This window comes from Cnephaeus nilssonii, assembly GCF_951640355.1.
Source record: "Cnephaeus nilssonii genome assembly, chromosome: 14".
Lineage (NCBI taxonomy): Eukaryota > Metazoa > Chordata > Mammalia > Chiroptera > Vespertilionidae > Cnephaeus > Cnephaeus nilssonii.
Genome location: NC_137085.1, coordinates 43,545,944 through 43,565,446, shown reverse-complemented (window position 1 = coordinate 43,565,446; position 19,503 = coordinate 43,545,944). Strand labels below are relative to the sequence as shown.

Here is a 19,503-nt window from a genome sequence, read left to right as displayed (position 1 = left end):
CATCATCATATCAGCAACTCTAAGCCCTTAAAAAGATAATACTATCCATTTTCCCTGCATATCCAGGAGTAAACAGGGGAAATATACCCACCATATAGAGGACACAACTTAAAGGACAGATAAACTGCCTTGGGGCAACGAATCTATAGTAGAACACTGGCTTGTAGATAGATAGGCCATCCCAATTATCTCTTCTCCCCACGCCTACCCCAAACTCCAATTAATCTTTACATGAACAAAGACAGTTTCTGCTCTATTAATCTAGCTCTCTCTCAAACACAAATAGATTTTTAAAATTCTCTGGGCCTTGTTATTAATATGCCTAAATATAAAACAGAAAAAAAAATCTGTAACACCAAAATGACATATAAGTCAAGATCTGTCTTCTCTCTTGAAAATGTGAAATAAGAGTGTCTTGTTTTTAAGAGAAAAAAAAATTCTATATTTATATAAGTGCCAAAGAGGGGAGATTATCTTCCATCTTCTAAACTATATCTAGATGGGAAAAAGGAGACAAATCTCAATTAATTTAAAAAATATAAAAACATTTAAAATCCCTATTTCCTACCTAGTACAATAGTACAAGCAAGTCTTTTGTCTACAAACAGAATCCTATGACCTGAAGTAGAATTTGCATTTGTAAAGATGAAGTTGCCTCCAATTAGATGATCCAAAATAAATCAGGGGTTCCCATATCTGGACTTCATTCCAACATGAAGTTACTTTACTGTAAAATGTGCTCAGAACTCAAATTATGAAGTTCCTAACCCTCTCTCAGAAATTTCTAAAATTGTGTTACATACCCAAAGTATAGTTTATTTAAACACACACACGCACACACGCGCACCACACACACACACACACACACACACACACACACACACACGCACGCACCACGCACACAACGCAAAAGACAGAGTGTCAAAGAGATTATACTTAACTAGAGGCCCGATGCACTACATTTGTGCACTGGGGTGGGGTCCCTCAGCCCGGCCTGCGCCCTCTGGCAGTCTAGAACCCCTCACTCCTTATGCTCGGCTTGCTGCTCCTTAGCGCTGCTGCGAAGGCAGGAGAGGCTCCCGCCACTGCTGCTGTGCTCGCCAGCCGTGAGCCTGGCTTCTGGCTGAGCGGTGCTCCCCCTGTGGGAGTGCACTGACCACCAGGGGGCAGCTCCTGCATTGAGCACCTGCCCCCTGGTGCTCAGTGCGCATCATAGCGACCAGTCGTTCTGGTCGTCCGGCCGTAATGGTCGCTTAGGCATTTATTATATAGATAATGGTCTGAAGAACAATAAAGTTTAGCTAGTCTCAGTGACTAATGAATGGTCTAACTGTATATCCTATTTACCTGTTAGGATTTTTTATTTGTATTTAAAAAAAAAAACAAATGGCAGTGCTTCATTCCTGATATGCTAAATATCAGTACCTCCAAGGAAGGTGTGCAGAAACTTTTATTTTTAGTTTGGAAGTAACATATTATTCTGCTGTACAGTCAAGGGTGAATACCACCATGCTAAGCTGTAGGCAAATATCTACACGAGGAAAACGCTTATTGATGATGATCGTGAGGAGGAGGATATGGTTACACAAACTCCTCCAAATCACTGAGGCAAAGCTCCATAGCAGATCACATGTTCACCCACGCAGGCAGGCCTCAGATTCAAGACCTCTGTAGGTCTCATAAGGACACACAAGCTTCATGAAAGAAATGAATTTTCCCTTTTCTTACCTATGACACCAAAGGGTTTCATGTCCTGGGTAGGAATCAATAAGATCAGTGGTGAATTCAACTTCTTCCTCTAGAAGATGGGGAATATTTATCCTTGGTTCCTCTGTGGAAGCTGTTGCTGCTTCATCTTGTGGAAGAAGTAGGGCTGGCTCACTTCTTAAAGGGTTTTGCTCCAACACAGAACTGTCTTTCACAGTTTGGCTAGTCAAAGACTTTAGCAAAAACTGGCGGTAGTGAAATCCACTGTGGTCTGAAACGTGCATGGATGCCCAATGTTTAGTAGAAGATAGTTCATCCAGAAGAATCTTATAAGAAGAAGAAAGAAAGGTGAGACAAGAAACTTCTCAAATTTTTCTTTCTCCATTAATGCCTTGCTTTAATTATCCTTTGTGTGTGTTTTTTTGACAATGCCATTCCTACCAATATTTTGTATAGAGTGTATACACAGTGCTGTAAATATTTTGTACAGAGTGTATACACAGTGCTGTTGCTGAGTGGAAGCTCAGTAAATGCTAGTTTCGACATTCCCTTATAAAATAATCGGAGATTTTACACACACACACACTATTGAAGGGAAATATAAATTCAGAGGTTACTTTGATGTAAACTTTCTTTGATATTTAATGAACCTCTACTATATCTAACTTACCACAATAGACTCAATGTAATTATTTGTTCTTCACTATAAGTGCCATGAGGGCAAAGACCATGTCTGTTTTGCTCACTACTTAATTCTAAAGGCTTAGTACAAAAACATGACTCTTGAGTAACAGTAAATTTCAAGAGTTCATGACTATTACTATTACTTACTATTCATTTCAACTCACTTAATATCAACGATAGTTTTTTAAAGGTAAATGAGATTAAATTCAGCAGTGAATTGTTTAAATCTGTGTTATCAATCCTGCAAACTAAACAATTTGAAATGGAATGGGAAAAAAAAAGAAAAGTAGCATTTATGAAAAATTAAGTTATTTGGCAGTAACTTGAACAGGTAACAAATGCAAATGGGTACACTAATCTACCATGTTCCATCAGAGGATTTTTCCGACCAGCTAAGGAAAAAAGACATACTTGTCAACAGTGAACAATACAGACAACACAATGTCAAAAGGCTCCTTTACCTGTTTTTTAAAGGTTCCAAGCAAATGCCTTCTCCTGTACCAAGATCCCTCTCCACTTCTCACAGACTCTTTTCTTCCCTAGAAGAAATCTTTTCCTCTTCTGAACCTCCATACTTCTTGTGGGTTTCACCATATATATTATAGAATTTTCTGTGCAACTTTTTTATCCCACCAAACTCTACAAGTTCTTTAAGATACTTATCTGTCTCTATACCCACTGGCCTCAGAGTGGACATGTAAGTATTTTATGACTGACTGAATTAACAATTTAATGAATGAAGTGACTAGTACTGAGGGATAAGCTTATTCCCTGCTGGGATGGTCAAATTATATCAGTGAAATGTTTTAAACATCTCCTTTAAATCCTAAAAGAATTTATTCATAGCCACATAAATTTATTATAGAGGCTACCTCTGGTGAGTCATGAAGAAATAAAAAACAAGACTGTTTATTGGATTTAAAAGGTGAGCAAAATAGAACCAGATAAACTTCTAGTTGGAAAAACAAAACAAGACTAATCTTAAGGTTATTACGGTACATTATTGAAGAATTAAGCAGCAGGACATGAAGGCTATAGTACAACAGATTTTAAATGCCAAACTGTTTTCCACAGTGGGTACACCATTTAACATTTCTACCAACAAAGTATAAGGGTTTCAATTTCTCTACATCCTCGTCAACACCTGTTAATGTCTGTCTTTTAAATTCCATCCATCCTAGTTGGTGTGAAATGGTATCAAACTGTGGTTTTGATTTGCATTTCCTTAATGGCTCAGGATATTGAACATCTTTTCATGTCTTTATTGGACATCTACTTATCATTTTCGGAGCAATGACCTCTGCTCAACTGTCTTTCCTCCCCTCCCACGCTAAAAATGAGACTATTTTAAAATTTACCTAACTATATGTTCACTTAAACACACAAACATCACAGGGAACATGAAATAGAAAATTAAAACCTCTCATAACTCCACTCTATAGCACTGATGAACATTTTTTATTTTCTAACCATTTTTTGAACAGAAAACTAACAAATGCTTATTATAGAAAATACAGCCCTAGCTGGTTTGGCTCAATGGATAAAGCGTCGGCCTGCAGACTGAAGGGTCCCAGGTTCGATTCTGGCTAAGGGCACATGCCTGGGTTGCGGGCTCGGTCCCCAGTAGGGGGCATGGAGGAGGCAGCCAATCAATGATTCTCTCTCATCATTAATGTTTCTGTATCTCTCCCCCTCTCCCTTCCTCTCTAAAATCAATAAAATACATTTTTAAAAAAAAGAAAATACAGAAAACTAACAAATGCTTATTATAGAAAATACAAGAAAATATATCCATAACAGTACTTTGTCTTTGTGTGTGTGTGTGTGTATATATATATATATGTGTGTGTGTGTGTATATATATATATATATATATATATATATATATATATATATAGAACACTTACAATATGCCAGGAACTGTTCTAAACACTTTAAAATCACATTCAATGCTAATAATATATTAAGAAATTATATTAGATACATCTCATATTTAGTTTTATATCCTTAAACTATAATGAACATTTTTCTTATCTTCCAAAATACAATTTTACTAACAAAATATTATAACATGTGATAGATTGGAATGTAACTAAACTCTCATTATTGGTGGATTAGACTAGTTTTTCACAATTATATACAGTATTTTCATCTATCAAATGTCCATACTTAATATAATCAGTGTTTGTTGAATGCTTAGTACAAGCACTTGTGATAGCCACATGATGTGGATTCTCCCATTTAATTTATATCACTCGATACAGTAGGAATTTTCATCTTTCCCATTTTACAGATGAGGAAATTGAAGATTAGAGAGGCTAAGACACTTCCTCAAGGGCACACAGCAAATTGGTGGCAGTCAGGATTCAAATGAGGTCTGCATGACCACTGAGTGGAAACTTTTGCTGCTACACCATATTGCATCTCCCATTATTTCTTTAGCATGAATTCCTAGAGGCAGAACTGCTGGATTAGACATAACATACTTTTTGTCGGGGAATAGGAAGATATAGTCTGCTAAATACTGTCATGGTGACCTTCAGTAAGATTATAGAAATTTCTTCAATGCTTGTTTCCATAACCTCATCAATGCTAAGATACCAACACTTTAAGAAATCACTATGCATTTTCTAGTTTAAAAAAAAAAAAGGACCAGCTCATTTTATATGTATTTTTAAGCTGCTCTAGGCTACTGGTACTTTTATGATTACTTTCTCTGCTTACAAGAGCAGAAAGGGGGTTTTGCAATGTCAGCACTCTTTACTGAGAGTAAGAGACACCACAATGGCAGTGATGACAGGAAAAGCACAGTCTCCCCAAGGGCAAGGCAGGCTGACAGCACGTGAGCCTAGGATTGTGAGCCTAGCAGCTGAGTCAACACACTGTCTTTAACACCAGATGGTCTCAAGTAACCAAGAATTTCACCTTGGCCCCAAGTTCCTGATTTTGTGAGAATGTCACCATGAAAGGATCATATCTAGGCAGGAAAGCTTCCAAAGACTTCGCAGCTCACCTGGACTTGGCCTTCCTCTTTTTCCTTAACTCTCCTCAACCCCCACACATTACCAGGCTGTGGAGCTGAAGTGACTGGCTCTAAGCACTCAATATCCCCCTCAACCCACCAGATAACTTGCAATCATTCCTCCAGACTCCCAATGAGCCCAGCCTGGATGAGGAGTAATTTCTGTGCTCCCATTGAACCTGCAGCTTCCCTGGTTCCTGCAAATGTAACACTGCTTTGTAACTGTTGGTATCTGCTTCCTCAACTAGATTTTCAATTTGTTGAGAGCAAGCTCTGTCTTTACACCACAGTGTACTGGACAGCATGTGGGAATGACTGGGTTTCAGTACTATTTCATGAACAAATTACAGTGAGTTGACCTAGCAATCTGGTAGCCAGTTTCACCTACATTTTCTTTCTATGCGGAACAGAGAAAAGAACTAAAATTTAGTGCGCCTCTACTATTAGGTGCCCAGTACTTTACACACATTAACTTAAGTAATTTTCATAATAATCCACCGAGGCAGAAAGTAAAGCTCCCGTTTTAAGATGAAAACATTAAAGCCTTACTTTCCACAGACAGCTAGTAGGGCCAGAATCTGAGCCCAGATCAACGTAATTCTGTCTTAGCTCTTTCCTCTCCATTAGGCATCTCCCCTCCTGAAGAATAGAGCCATATCACCTAGAGGGGAAGGGCTACTCCTCTAAAATTGTTGGCCTAAAATCCCCCAGAAGTGAAAACTCTCTTGTTTCTCTTGGAGAAATCTCTAGCTTGGAAACAGAGAGGAGAGGGAACCTACGAAAGATGTATAAAGAAGTGAGTGGTGAGTAAAAATTAGAGAATAGTTTCTCCATTAATCTGAAAGCATTTTGACTTCTTTAAATTGTCTCAAGACTGGGAAGCTTTTAGACAAGTACCCTCGATGCTGATGGCACTGATATCATAAAAAGGGAAGAAGAAAATAGAGTAACTATAGTATGTAAGGAGCCCAAGGATACCTGGTTCTCACTCTGATGAATAATAAGTAATGCTGTGGCTAAGTCTAAGCCATTAAAATTCTCTGGTAACTTCCATCTCTTTATTTCTAAACTGAAAGAATTAGGTTGTGACAGTTTCCAACCTGGCTCTGCATCCAAATAACATCCTGAGCTTGTGAAACATACTGATCTCTAAATCCTACCCTCATTTCAATTTAGTAGGCCTGGGGTGGGACTTAGGAATCCTCCGGATTTTTATAGACTCAGCCAAGTTTCGGAATACCTGAGTGAAATCTTGTTTCCTTCCCAAGAGAGACTGAAAAGGCAGCCAGCTGATTCAGAAAGTCATATAATCAAAGGCTATCAAGAAAAAAACAATTTCAGTTTTGCAATGTTCCGCAATCCCTTCTGGTTTCAAAGCAAAATGAGTTATGCTCAGTCTTCCTTACTGCTTAAACCTACCTTTGTTCTGCCAATGCACTAGCCTTAAAAGTGCCAAAATATGCTGGTGAGGAACACAAACTTTTTTTAATTGCCAGGGACCCTTGGAGGTATTAGCTGTCGTGATCCTCTCTAAGCTGCTGGGCTGCTATAAGATCCTCTACTTTCCTCCTTTAAAGCCCCTGAGGAGGAACTACAACCAGGAGATTTAAAGGGCAGACATGGAGAGTGCTAGGGAGATGGAATAACACCCCTACCTTGACATCTAGCTTGGCCAGGTGTTGTAAAACCCAGATGCGATGGGACCAGGCATTATAGTTGCTTGGGTATCTCCCTGCCGCTTCACCACAGACCTCCATCTCTTCTCGTATTAGTCGCTGGGTCCTTTCCGCAGGAATTGTTCCCAAGTTTCCTTTGGTCACAAAGGAAGGCAAGGAGGTTTCCTGAAGTAGCTGCTGTAGCACCCATCGTCTGGTAAGGTAGCATGTGGGAAACAGAATGAGGAAAGAACATAAACCAGACAGAAAAACAATGTTTTCTTGTTCTTAATTTCCATTCACAGATAATGAAAATAATACCTGTCTATAATCCCAATGAGTTTGTGTGTGGGGGTGTGTTTTTAGGGGATGTAGAGGAACTGTTTTTGTTTTTAAAGACATATTTAACTTTAGCAGCATTTAAAAGGAGGAAGGACAAGGAGGAAGAAAAATCTTTCTAAAATGTTAAAATTTGTCAAAAAGAAAATGCCATCAGTTACAAAATGACAACCCTAAACTCCATTTGAAGATATGTAAAGTCAACTGGTGTATGAGTGCGCGTGTGTGTTGTAGTGGTAGTTGGTGGGAGAACAGATATAATTAATGGCTGGTAAATGCTAGAAGAGGAATCATGGTTCATATCTTTAATTACATACGAATGCCTCACCCTTTGTATATTTGTTTGCGAACTAGAAACTGCATTATTACAGCTTTCATTAAGCAAAATTTCCGTAGTACAGTATAAAATCTAGAGGAAACAAATACATTATAATTAGTGAGACCATCAAGGTCCTAAAATGTCTTTATGGATTTTCTCCTTGTCTATTTTTAAGATTTTCATTCGCATACGTTTAAATGAAATTCAATAAGGTGTCTCAACCACTTAATGTTTTAGATTTTAACAAATATTTTCTCATAAGAAAGTATTATTTTAGATTAAAAACTTCTAGCATAAAAGTACAAGAAATTGAGTACGAAAATTTTTTTCATTTTCAAATAACAGTTTTAGTACTTAACAACAAAACCTTGCTTTATAAAATACTAGAGGCCCAGTGCACAAATTCGTGCACCAGTGGGGTCCCTCAGCCTGGCCTGCGGGATCGGGCCCAAACTGGCTCTCCAACATCCCCCGAGGAGTCCCAGACTGTGAGAGGCGCAGGCCAGGCCAAGGGACCCCACCAGTGCACAGGCGGGGCCAGGGAGGGATGTGGGAGGTTGGCCAGCCAGGGAGGGACTGCAGGAGGGCTCCAGGGCATGTCTGGCCCCTCTTGCTGTCCTGATAGGCTGGACCCCAGCAGCAAGCTAACCTACCAGTTGGAGCATCTGACCCCTGGTGGTCAGTGCACGTCACAGTGAGCAGTTGAGCGCCCTTAGCATATAATTAGCATCCTTAGCATATTATGCTTTGATTGGTTTAACAGATGACTGGACAACCGGGCACTTAGCATATTAGGCTTTTATTATATAGGATTAGTCAAGCCAAGAGATTGACTGAGGCATCCTATATAATAAGAGGCTAATATGCAAATCGACTAAATAGCAGAACGACCAGTCGCTATGACACGCACTGACCACCAGGGGGCAGATGCTCAATGCAGGAGCTATCCCCTGGTGGTCAGTATGCTCCCATGGGGGAGCGCCACTCAGCCAGTAGCTGGGCTCATGACTGGCTAGCGCAGCAGCGGTGGTGGGAGCCTCTCCCGCCTCCGCGGCAGCACTAAGGATGTCCGACTGATGGCTTAGGCCTGCTCCCCGTAGGAGCCATCAGTCAGACATTCCCTGAGGGCTCTCAGACTGTGAGAGGGTGCAGTCCGGGCTGAGGGACCCTCCTCTGAGTGCACGAATTTCGTGCACCAGGCCTCTAGTATTTAATAATTCCATTCCCCTGCCACCATCTCTTTCCAGACCTCTACACACACAATCATATACCTCTGAAGTCTGCTATCACAATTTCCACTAAGAAAGAAAATACAACTGGTTAGATGGTTTGTAGGTAGCTGATTGGCAATGCTAGCCAAAGGCAAGATTATAGCTAAGATATTTTCAACTAACTATAAGATCATGAAAAATGCTCAAAATTTAAGTAAAGTTTTAAATGGCTTAATAAACCGAGAACAGATTTCTTCAGAGAATTTTTCCACTGACCCAACCAGCAAGCTCACACCTATCATTTTAGTCATTACAGTGGTTACATGGAGTTCAAAAGAAAGATGCTTCCAGACAGTCAGGATAGTAAAAAGAGTTCTTATCTGCACTTTGGATATCTGCCTCAGGCCTTTAACCTAAAAATATTCTTTGCTTTTATGGTCTTAGCAACCTGTGCTTACCCATATACCATTCATTTCAGCTGCACTTATTTTCCTTATTTGGTTATTTTTAATAATCACAACCATCACCACCACCATTTTTACCAAGAACACAATTAAATTAATTATAAAACTTAAGTTGCTCGTTATATTTGAATATCAAAATGCAATTTCCATGACTCCATAAGAATGTTAATAATAATGGTTAAAATTTATTGAGTATTTAATATGCGCCAGGCACTGTGGTAGTATTTACATGTATTACTCATATAAACTCAGCTATTAACTCTGAAATAGGTGTAATTATTATTTCCATTTTACAAAAGAGAAAACTGAGGCTTGAAGAGGTTAAATAATTTCCAAAAATCACACAGGTAGCAAGTGCTGGCATCAAGATTTAAACATAACTTGACTTTAAAATTCACCCTCTGAACCAGTATGTGACCTGGTTTCACACACTGTGTTTTCTCCAGCCATTCTGAATCCTAAGGTATAAATTAACCACACCTGTGAATCCATGTTTCTGGACTCTTTGGAAACTTAGTTAAGGCCAGTTTTCCCAGATGTAAATCCTTAATTGGATTTAAAGTGCCAGAGAGGATCAGCTCTTTTCTGTAAAAGAAAAATAAAAAGAACCATTACTTTATCTTTCTATCCAAACATATTGTATGGGTATTAATATAATCTCATTGAGAAGTGAATTTCCAAGAATTTTTGAAAAAAGAAAGAAAACAAAACTCATACACGTCACACAGTAATCAAGAATGCATTCTCATAATCTTAAAATAACAAAAGCTTTAAATCAGTGGTGGACCTTTTAGTTATCTGTTTGGAAGAAGGCCAAGGAGTTTGCAAAACCTTACAAGGCCTGACATCAGTATCTGTAGGGCAGCTCCAAAATGAGGCAAGAATTGCTCTAGCTTCCTAAGTAGGACGTGATATGGCCTGGTTAATTACCAAAAAAATACACATACAACTAACACAGTATGATTGAGATGGAATCTCAATTAGTATTTTTATTTTTGAATTTTCCCTCTACCTTTCCTCATATGCATCTACCTTTCATATATATAATTTTAAAAATTGATTTCAGAGAGGAAGGAAGAGGGAGAGAGAAACATCAATGATGAAAGAGAACCATTGATCAGCTGCCTCCTACATGTGCTCTGACCGGAAATCCAACCGTGACCTCCTGGTTCACAGGTTGACACTCAACCACTGAGCCATGCAGGCCAGGCTGCATCTACCTTTTAACATATAATTTTATATTCTGATATTACATGTTTGGTCCTATATGAACATTTTATTTATTTAATCCTCACCCGAGGATACTTTTTAATGTTTTGTTTTTAATATGTTTTTATTGATTTTAGAGAGAGGAAGGGAGAGGGAAAGAGAGATAGAAACACCCATGAGAGAGAAACATCTATGGGCTTTTTCCTGCACGCCCCTACTGGAGATGGAGCCTGCAACCAGGCATGTGCCCTAACTACCTGGAATTGAACCAGTAACCTTCTGGTACATGAGCAAACTGAGCCATACCAGCCAGACGAGGATATGTTTTTATTGATTTACTTACTTACTTACTTACTTACTTACTTACTTACTTATTTATTTTAGAGAATGGAAGAGAGGGGGAGAGATAGGGAGAGAGAAACATCGATGTAAAAGAGACATCGATTGGTTGCCTCCCATACGCAACCTGACCAGGGATCAAACCCACAACCCCTTGGTGTGCTGGCCGACGCTCCCAACCAACTGAACCATATGAACATTTAAGTGGTCAAATAGTATTCATTCAGTAGCTATGCTGTTTAATTATGGTCTTCCCTATGGTTAGACATTTAGGTTGCGTCTAAGTTTTTGCTATTCTAAAATAATTCTGAAACAAAGAGCTTTGTGCTTATGAATTCTTTTGTTGTACTATCATTTAGGGTTAAGTTTCCAAAAGGTGTATTACCAGGTAAAATACCTACCTGCATGGGTCTTATTACACTAGACAACTTTTGAAATATAAACAGAAGAGCTATGTGAAATTTTTATTTTTAAAAAGTGTTCCAAGCTTCAATGTAGTATAAAGAATGTCATGCAAAAGTGCTCCCCATACTTCTCAGGTAAAAACGATTTAGGTTTAGGTTTAATTTCTCAGATAAGTTTTTATAAGTTCTGATATTAATTTTTAATGTATTATTATTTTATAATGAAACTAGGTCATTTGCTAATATTTAATCTTGAAACATCCTTTCTGTGGTAGGGATGATTACATATATTTTAGGGAAGTGTAATCCCAACAAAACCAAAGCCCAGCATATATACCTCACCTACTTAGGTGGATTAGTTCCTAAATACCACAAAACCTTTTCTTTCCAACAGCAACGTCCTATTTCTAACCTTTTATTTGAAAAGAAAAAAACTTCCTTTTTAATGAAAATACTAAATAAGTATAGTACTTGCATTTTACAATAATTTCACTCTATAAAATAATTTGAAGGTATATATGGCTGCTTTAATAGATGAAATTATTGACTATTTTTCTTCCAATGTACAGGAAACCTGTATCATCTTAAAATAATATTTAATGCAAAAGCCAATTACTTTTGCAGTCCTAGATCCTTTTTCTTCTGAAATCGGTAAATGTTTTGTTCATACAATACGTCAGATTACTTATATAAAAGAAGGCACAATACTGCTCTATGTAATTTTAAGTACTTTGTAGAACAGATTCTCAAATTAGGGTCCCTGACTACATCATCATTTGAAACTGTTGAGAAATAAAATCTCAGGCCTCATCCTAGACCCAATGAATCAAAAACTCCAGTGGGCAAAGCAATGTGTTTTAGCAAGCCCTTGGGTGGTGCACAGTAAAGATTAAAAACCATTTTCATAGATAACTTATTGTATTAAGTATAATTTCCATTTACTAATTTTGAAACCTCTCCTGATTTGCAATTGCTCAACTATATTCCCTTGGATGTCTATAAACAAAGGGAAATTTTCTTCAGTAAATAGGAAGTTACCTTACAACTAAATCTTTACAAAGTTTCTTAAATTAGGGGTTGTCTCTCAATTTCTTTATTTGAACAACAAAGTAGTATTTGGGAAGACAGCTTAAAACAACCTCAATCAATGGTATATATATATGGATGCTTAAAAAGATCACCTAATAGAATCATAAAAAAGGGAGCAAAATTTTAATATCAATTTAATAAACATTCCTGGGGACAGGACTGAAAAAACATTTTAGGTGTTGGATATTGTCATAAACTAGTTTTTAAAGATTACCTGAAAATGGAATACGGAAAGTAGTTAAGTTATGGCTACCATATAACCTAGAGATACAATAAAAAATCAACTGCTCTTTAAGTAGGAATCTAACTTGAGATAAAATTTCCAGTCACACATGAATTGTAAGCAAAGTTTTAAATAAAACGTAAGTTGCTAATTATATTTGAATATCTAAATATTCAATATAATTAATATTGAATTATTATTATATTTATAATATTTATTATTTATAATCATTATAATTATTATCATTAATTTACCACAGAGGTAAATTATGCTCCACTCCTTGGATTCAAAAAGTGCTGTATCTCAAACAACTTAGATATAAGTACACTGCTAGATAACTCAAAAAAATTAGTGATCACAAAAAAATTAGTGATGACCAAGTTACTGATGTCAGTAGCCATCAGTTTGAATTAAATTGTTTAATGAAATGTGAGTAGGAAATTAAATTTATATGTTAAAATATTTCACGTTATTTTCTAGGTATATAACTAAATTGAAAAATTAAATATCATAAGACATTTACTTATTATTTCATGCACATATTGGTATTAGCCTAAAACAATCTTTTTTGGACTTTTTAATAAATTGAGGAAATGGAGTACTGCCTTAATTGAGGTGGCTTTATTTTCAGGCATACTGAATAAGCTGTGCTTCTCTATCTATCCTACAAGCATTGGGTGGTAAGCTGCTAACACGGGAAGAAGGAATAAAGTGAGGGTCATTAAATAAATGTGAAGGGAACTAACTAGGAAAGCAAAAGGCACCTGTGCTGTTACGGGTGGTAAGGAACAGTGCCATGCTACATGGGCAAACATGTTGTGGGATAAAATTATGTGAGGATTTTTTTTTAACAAGGTGGGAGAATGGAATAAACTAAGGAATTTTAAGAAACAATACAAGGTAGAATTATACGTAAAAGGAATGAAGTTATTCACACAGATTTTTCAAGCAATAAAAGTTACTCCTTTAAAATTTTGGCTGCATATTTTACTTACCGATTAAAGAGAATATGGAAAAATCTCATCACTTTTCCATGAAAACTGTAATTTTTTTGTGATCGCTAATTGTTACGAAGACTAGCTAGTGTTGAAGCATCCAGGGTTTACTAAGGTGAGTGGTATGCTTTATTCCTCTATATGTTACTGTATTTTTATACTTCTGCAAAGTTTATCTTAAAATTTTTTACATTTTTCTCTCTATTGCAAACTATTAGTTACTGCTTCTCTCTGCTGTCATTCTAGTCAAGATTTGTAGGAGACCAGGGGCCTTGTCTATGACTAACCTCCACTGGTTAACTCAGTAATTGGCACATAGTAGATACTGAATATACAAATGCTACCTTTCCCCTCAATCTTCAGTTATTCTGTCTGAAATGACAGTAAATGATAATAAAAGTCATCCTCATAAAAATTACCATTTATTGAACTTCTCCTGAGTCAGGCACTATGTTAAGTGATTTGCATATATTATTTAATTTAATTCTCACAACAATCCTATAAGTATTATGTTGAAACATGTGAAATTGCCAATATTCAACTGTTTTCTGAAATAAACTTTTTATTTTAGAATTCTTTTAAATTGACAAAATTTGTAAGAATAGTATGGAGAATTCCTGCATGCCATTTACCGAGTTTCTTTTATTATTAACATACTAGTGGCCCGGTGCACAAAATTTGTGCATGGAAGGGGGGTTCCCTCAGCCCAGCCTGCACCATCTCTAATCAGACATCCCTCTTGCAATATGGGACCGCTGGCTCCTAACCGCTCACCTGCCTGATCACCCCTACTGCCTCTGCTTGCCTGCCTGATTGCCCCTAACCCCTCTGCCTGCCTGCCTGATCGCCCCTAACCTCTCTGGCTGCCTGCCTGATTGCCCATAACTGCCCTCCCCAGCCAACCTGATCTCGCCCCCAACTGCCCTCCCCTGCCAGCCTGATCTTGCCCCCAACTGCCCTCCCCTGCCAGCCAATTTGGTTCTGATTGGTCGGTTTCTATGCCAGTCAGCATCTCTGGGCCTATCTCCGGGCCTGATCAGAGAGGCAGGGCTGATCAGCAGCCCCTGCGGAGGCCTGGAGAGAAACAGAGGCTCGGCTGCTGGTGAAGCCCAGAGAGAAAGAGAGAGACAACGGCTGATCAACAGCTGCCATGGAGGCTGCGGATCAGACACTGCCTCTCTCTCCAGGCCTGGTCCACAGCCCCCTTGGCAGTCAGTGCTGGGTCACCACGGCAACTCAGCACTGACTGCAGGACTGACTTCTGGTGTTCAGTCGACCCTTCGGTTGGTCATTACAGGCCCTGGGTTTTTATATATTAGGATTATGGTACATTTGTAATAACTGATGAACCCATTATTATAGGTAACTATTGGAACCATGCTTTTTTTCAGAATTCCTTAGCTTTTACCAAATGCCCTTTTTTGATTTCAGGGTCCTATCCAGGATAGCATATTACATTTGACTATTATGTCTCCTTAGGCTCCTCTTGATCTCTCAAGTATACTCAGGTATACCTTATTTTTAATGGCCTTGACAGAGTACTGATGAGGTATTTTGTATGTTTTTCTCATGGTAATACTAGGATTATTGAGTTTTGAAGAGGAAGAGACCACAGAGGTAAAGTGCCATTTTCATCACATCGTATCAGGGGCACATAATAGCATGGCTTGTCATTGTTGATGTTGACCTGGATTACTTGGCTGAGGTAGTGTATACCAGGTTTTCTTCAATGTACTTTTTGGAAGTCACACTTGAGTAGGGACTTATGCTCCACTCCTTGAGGGGGATTATCTAGACAAATTATTCGGAAATCTTCTATATAGCAGATTTGTCTATTGTGTTCTATTTATTTACTTGTTTATTTATTCCATCATTTATTGACGTCAGTATGAACTTACAGGTATCCATTTTATACTCTGGGGTATAAGCCAATAGTATTTTATTATTCAAGTTATTCCAGCTTTGGCTCATATTATTTTTGAGCACTTCCTGACTACTTCCTTACTTCCTGGCCCTGTAAAATATTCCAGGCTCATCTTGTATGTTCCCTGCCCTGGTCTTAAAATCAGCCATTTCTCCAAGAAGCCCAGTTCTTTCTATTAGAGAATGGTGTTAGAAACCAGGATCTGAATGCTTGGACTTCATCATCTTTGATCTACAAAAACAACAATTTCATATGGTGCAATCTAATATGAACTCAATTTTACAGATGGGGAAACTGAATTAGGGAGAGATTCAATAACATGATCAAGGTCTCCAAGCTCAAAGTGTCAGAACCAAAAATTAGATCCATAAAGTTACCAATTTAAATCAATAGGCCACAAGTAAAGGACCCGAATCACTGGAGCTTGTTGTCAGCTACTCAGCTACTCTAGTGTCTCAAAGATGTTCTGCTTACTCTATGTGCAGAGACTGTTGGAAAAATAGGACATTGTTATAAAGTCAACCTCTTTCATCAAGTAATTCACCAATTTTCAAAGAAAACAAAAAAGGAGAAAAAAAGAGAAGCATTTGTCACTTTTTTCTATAACCAGATGGATTTTTGAACTACATGCATCACTCACTCTAATCTCAGGATATAGGTTCAAAACTTATTCTTGCCTGTATTTTTTTCCCTAAGACTGAAACACCTATAAATTGAAGTACCAATGTGTTATACCAGCTTTTAGCAGTTTATAAAATGCAGTCAAAATCACTCAATTCTTCTCAGAGTTCCTGCAGAAGAAATACACCAACAATTAAACATAAAACGTTAAGTCTTTGGTTTGCAAAAGAACTTACAGGGTTAGATCAGTTTACTTCCAAAGCTGGTTGTTTTTTCTTCACTATGTATTCATGATTCCATGTCTTCATATGTCAACCAACCTTACTAATACAAATTAAAATTTACTACAACAGCCCGAACTGGTTGGGCTCAGTGGATAGAGCGTTGGCCCGTGGACTGAAGGGTCCCGAGTTCAATTCTAGTCAAGGGCATGTACCTTGGTTGAGGGCTCGATCCCCAGTGGGGGGCATGCAGGAGGCAGCTGATCGATGTTTCTCTATCATCGATGTTTCTAACTCTCTATCCCTCTCCCTTCCTCTCTGTAAAATCAATAAAATATATATTTTTTAAAATTTACCAGAACACTTATCTACAATGTTTTTTAAAAAAGTCAAAATTTCCTTTCTACTTATCTAGCAAAAAACTTTCCCAATAATCTTCCTAGAATAAGTTCAAGATTAACTGCTATTAACATCACTGAAATTATTTCATAGAACAATTTCACTTCATAAGTCCCAACCACATATAATAAAAAAACATCCATTTCAAAAGAATCATAAAAATAATCACCTAATTCAAATCTTTTATTCATAGGTATGGGAACTAAATCTCTTGAGAAGTTAATAGGTTTTGTCCAAAGTCGTCTGCTAGTTAATTAATGAAATAAGACTAAGGTTCATATATCTTTTTTTTTAAAAAAATATATTTTATTGATTTTTTACAGAGAGGAAGAGAGAGGGATAGAGTTAGAAACATCAATGAGAGCGAAACATCGATCAGCTGCCTCTTGCACACCCCCTACTGGGGATGTGCACGCAACCAAGGTACATGCCCTTGACAGGAATCGAACCTGGGACCCTTGAGTCCGCAGGCCGACGCTCTATCCACTGAGCCAAACCGGTTTCGGCAGGTTCATATATCTTAAGACTAGGTTCTTTCTCCTCCACTGAATTATATATATGTGTGTATGTATATGTATGTATATACATTATGCTAGTAGGAATTTTTTTTTTGTTTGAGGATTTTCAATTTCTGTCTAATGAGGAATATGAGAACATGAATAAAAATGGTACTCCCACTTCTCTATTAACTTCCTTTCTTTTTCACTGCATTTAATTATTTTCAGTGCCCTGACTACCAACAGTATTTTGTGCCAGGCACTAGAGTGTTAGATACTAGGAAAACAAAGGAAAAAAAAAAAAAGACAAGATGTAGACATCGCCTGGGAAGGCACATGGGCATTTCTTTAATTATTGTCAGCTGAACCCAAGGCGACAGGCAAGGCCACACCCTGGGAACATGCTTTGCCAAAAAGGCAAGAGTGTTATCAGCACTGACTCTTACCTTTGCCCAGGTGTCAGGTAGTGTGACTTTGATATGTAAATCCAGTCAAGCACCAGGAATGCTCGGGCCTACTCAAGAATGCAAATAATCTCCTTTGATCCTAACTTTTGGTGAAACTTCCTGGTATTTGGGGGTATAAAATAAACTTGCTGTATTGGCTCAGGGTCCCTGTCCCTCCATCAGAGAGGATGGTGGTCCCACCCGGCTCCCAGCTTTTTTTCCTTCTGTTTTGTGTCTCGTCTCTTTCTTTTTTTTTATTTCTCCATACCCAGCTCCTCTACTCAGGAACTGGACCCGCTCTCTTTCCGTGTTGGACGCAGAAAGAGAGAAACACCTACAACAAGATATCGGTCCCTATCCTTATGAAAACTCTTAGTTATAAGTTTATAGTACCTTCCTAAAAGTCTTTTGGTGATTCTTCCTCATCTTGTAAACACTAGAACAGCACTGCCCAATAGAAATATGTGAGTCACAAGCATGAACTATATATATAATTTTAGATGTTCTAAGTTACATTAATAACAAGTATGAAGTAATATATTTTACTTAATTCAGTACCTCCAAAATATTATAATTTCAACACACAATCAATATAAAAATAGTAATAAGACAGTTTACGTTAGGGGCACTAATTCTTTAGAATCTGCTGTAGTTTACACTTATAGCACATTTCAACTGAGAACTAGTCACATTTCAAGGGCTCAATAGCCACATGTGGCTAGTGGCTACGATATTGGCTGTGCAACTCTAGAAAACTGTAGTGTAGCAGTGCTCAGTCTTTGGACTGGGTCTCTTTTCTATCTGTACCCACTTCTTTGGCTATCTCAAAAGATCTCATGGCTTTAAATACTATTTTCCAGTGATTCCCAAATTAACATCTGGCCTAGAACTCTAATCTGAATTTTAGATTCATATACAACAAGCTAGACACAAACCTAACATCCCCAAATGACTTGCCCACCAGCAGCCCCACCTAAATCTGCTCCTCCTCTAGATGTCCCCTTTTCAGTAAATGGCAACTCCGTCCTTTTAGTTGCTCAGGCCCAGAACCAGAGTCAAACTTCACCCTCTTGATTCTCTCACATCCAATTCATCATCTGTGTCTTCAAACCAGATTATTAAATACAGAATAAGCTTATACAGTTTATAAAATACGGTGAGAATCTTATGACTTATGACTTCCCTGCCGAGCTTGTCTTCAAGTCACCAGTATCTCTTACCTAAATTATATTTTCCCTCTTTCATACTACTCCAGTTACACTGGACTCCTTGCTGTCCCAGAATACCCAGGGACAATTTAGAGATGACTGGGGGCTTTTTCACTTGCTGTTCCATCCACTTGGAATGCTCCTACCCCAGAATCCACAAATACTGATCCCTGATTTCATGCCAGTCTTTGCTCTAATGTCTCCTATTTAGCACTGCAATACCACTCTTTCTTTTCTCTTTCTGGCCTTCCCTATTCTTTTCCCAGCTTCTCCCCATAGGATTTGCCAACACATGATCTATTATATATTTTAATTGTGAACGTCATTGCTTTTCTTCTTCTATTAGAATAAAAATTTCACAAGGACAGGGATTTTTGTTTCTTTTATTCTTGGTTTTATTCCCAGTGCCTAGAACCTAGCACACAATAGTTATCAATAAATATTTGATGAATAAAAAAATGTTGCCAAGAATTGTGTGGATTAAATAAAATAATGTATAAAGTTGCAGTATGGTCCTTGGAATATAG

At 37.8% G+C, this 19,503-nt stretch overlaps 1 protein-coding gene across 3 annotated transcripts in view; it reads right to left on the bottom strand.

The window, feature by feature from the left end:
* The window catches only part of PTAR1 (protein prenyltransferase alpha subunit repeat containing 1), a 53,960-nt gene that overhangs the window by 8,389 nt on the left and 26,068 nt on the right, over nt 1–19,503 (bottom strand). For all 3 annotated transcript variants that reach the window (XM_079791433.1, XM_079791434.1, XM_079791435.1), the window contains exons 4-6: nt 9,882–9,986; nt 7,069–7,282; nt 1,729–2,033 (exon numbers count right to left, since the gene is read on the bottom strand). In XM_079791433.1, coding sequence (XP_079647559.1) covers nt 1,729–2,033; nt 7,069–7,282; nt 9,882–9,986 — 624 coding nt within the window. The remainder of the gene's footprint in view (nt 1–1,728; nt 2,034–7,068; nt 7,283–9,881; nt 9,987–19,503) is intronic.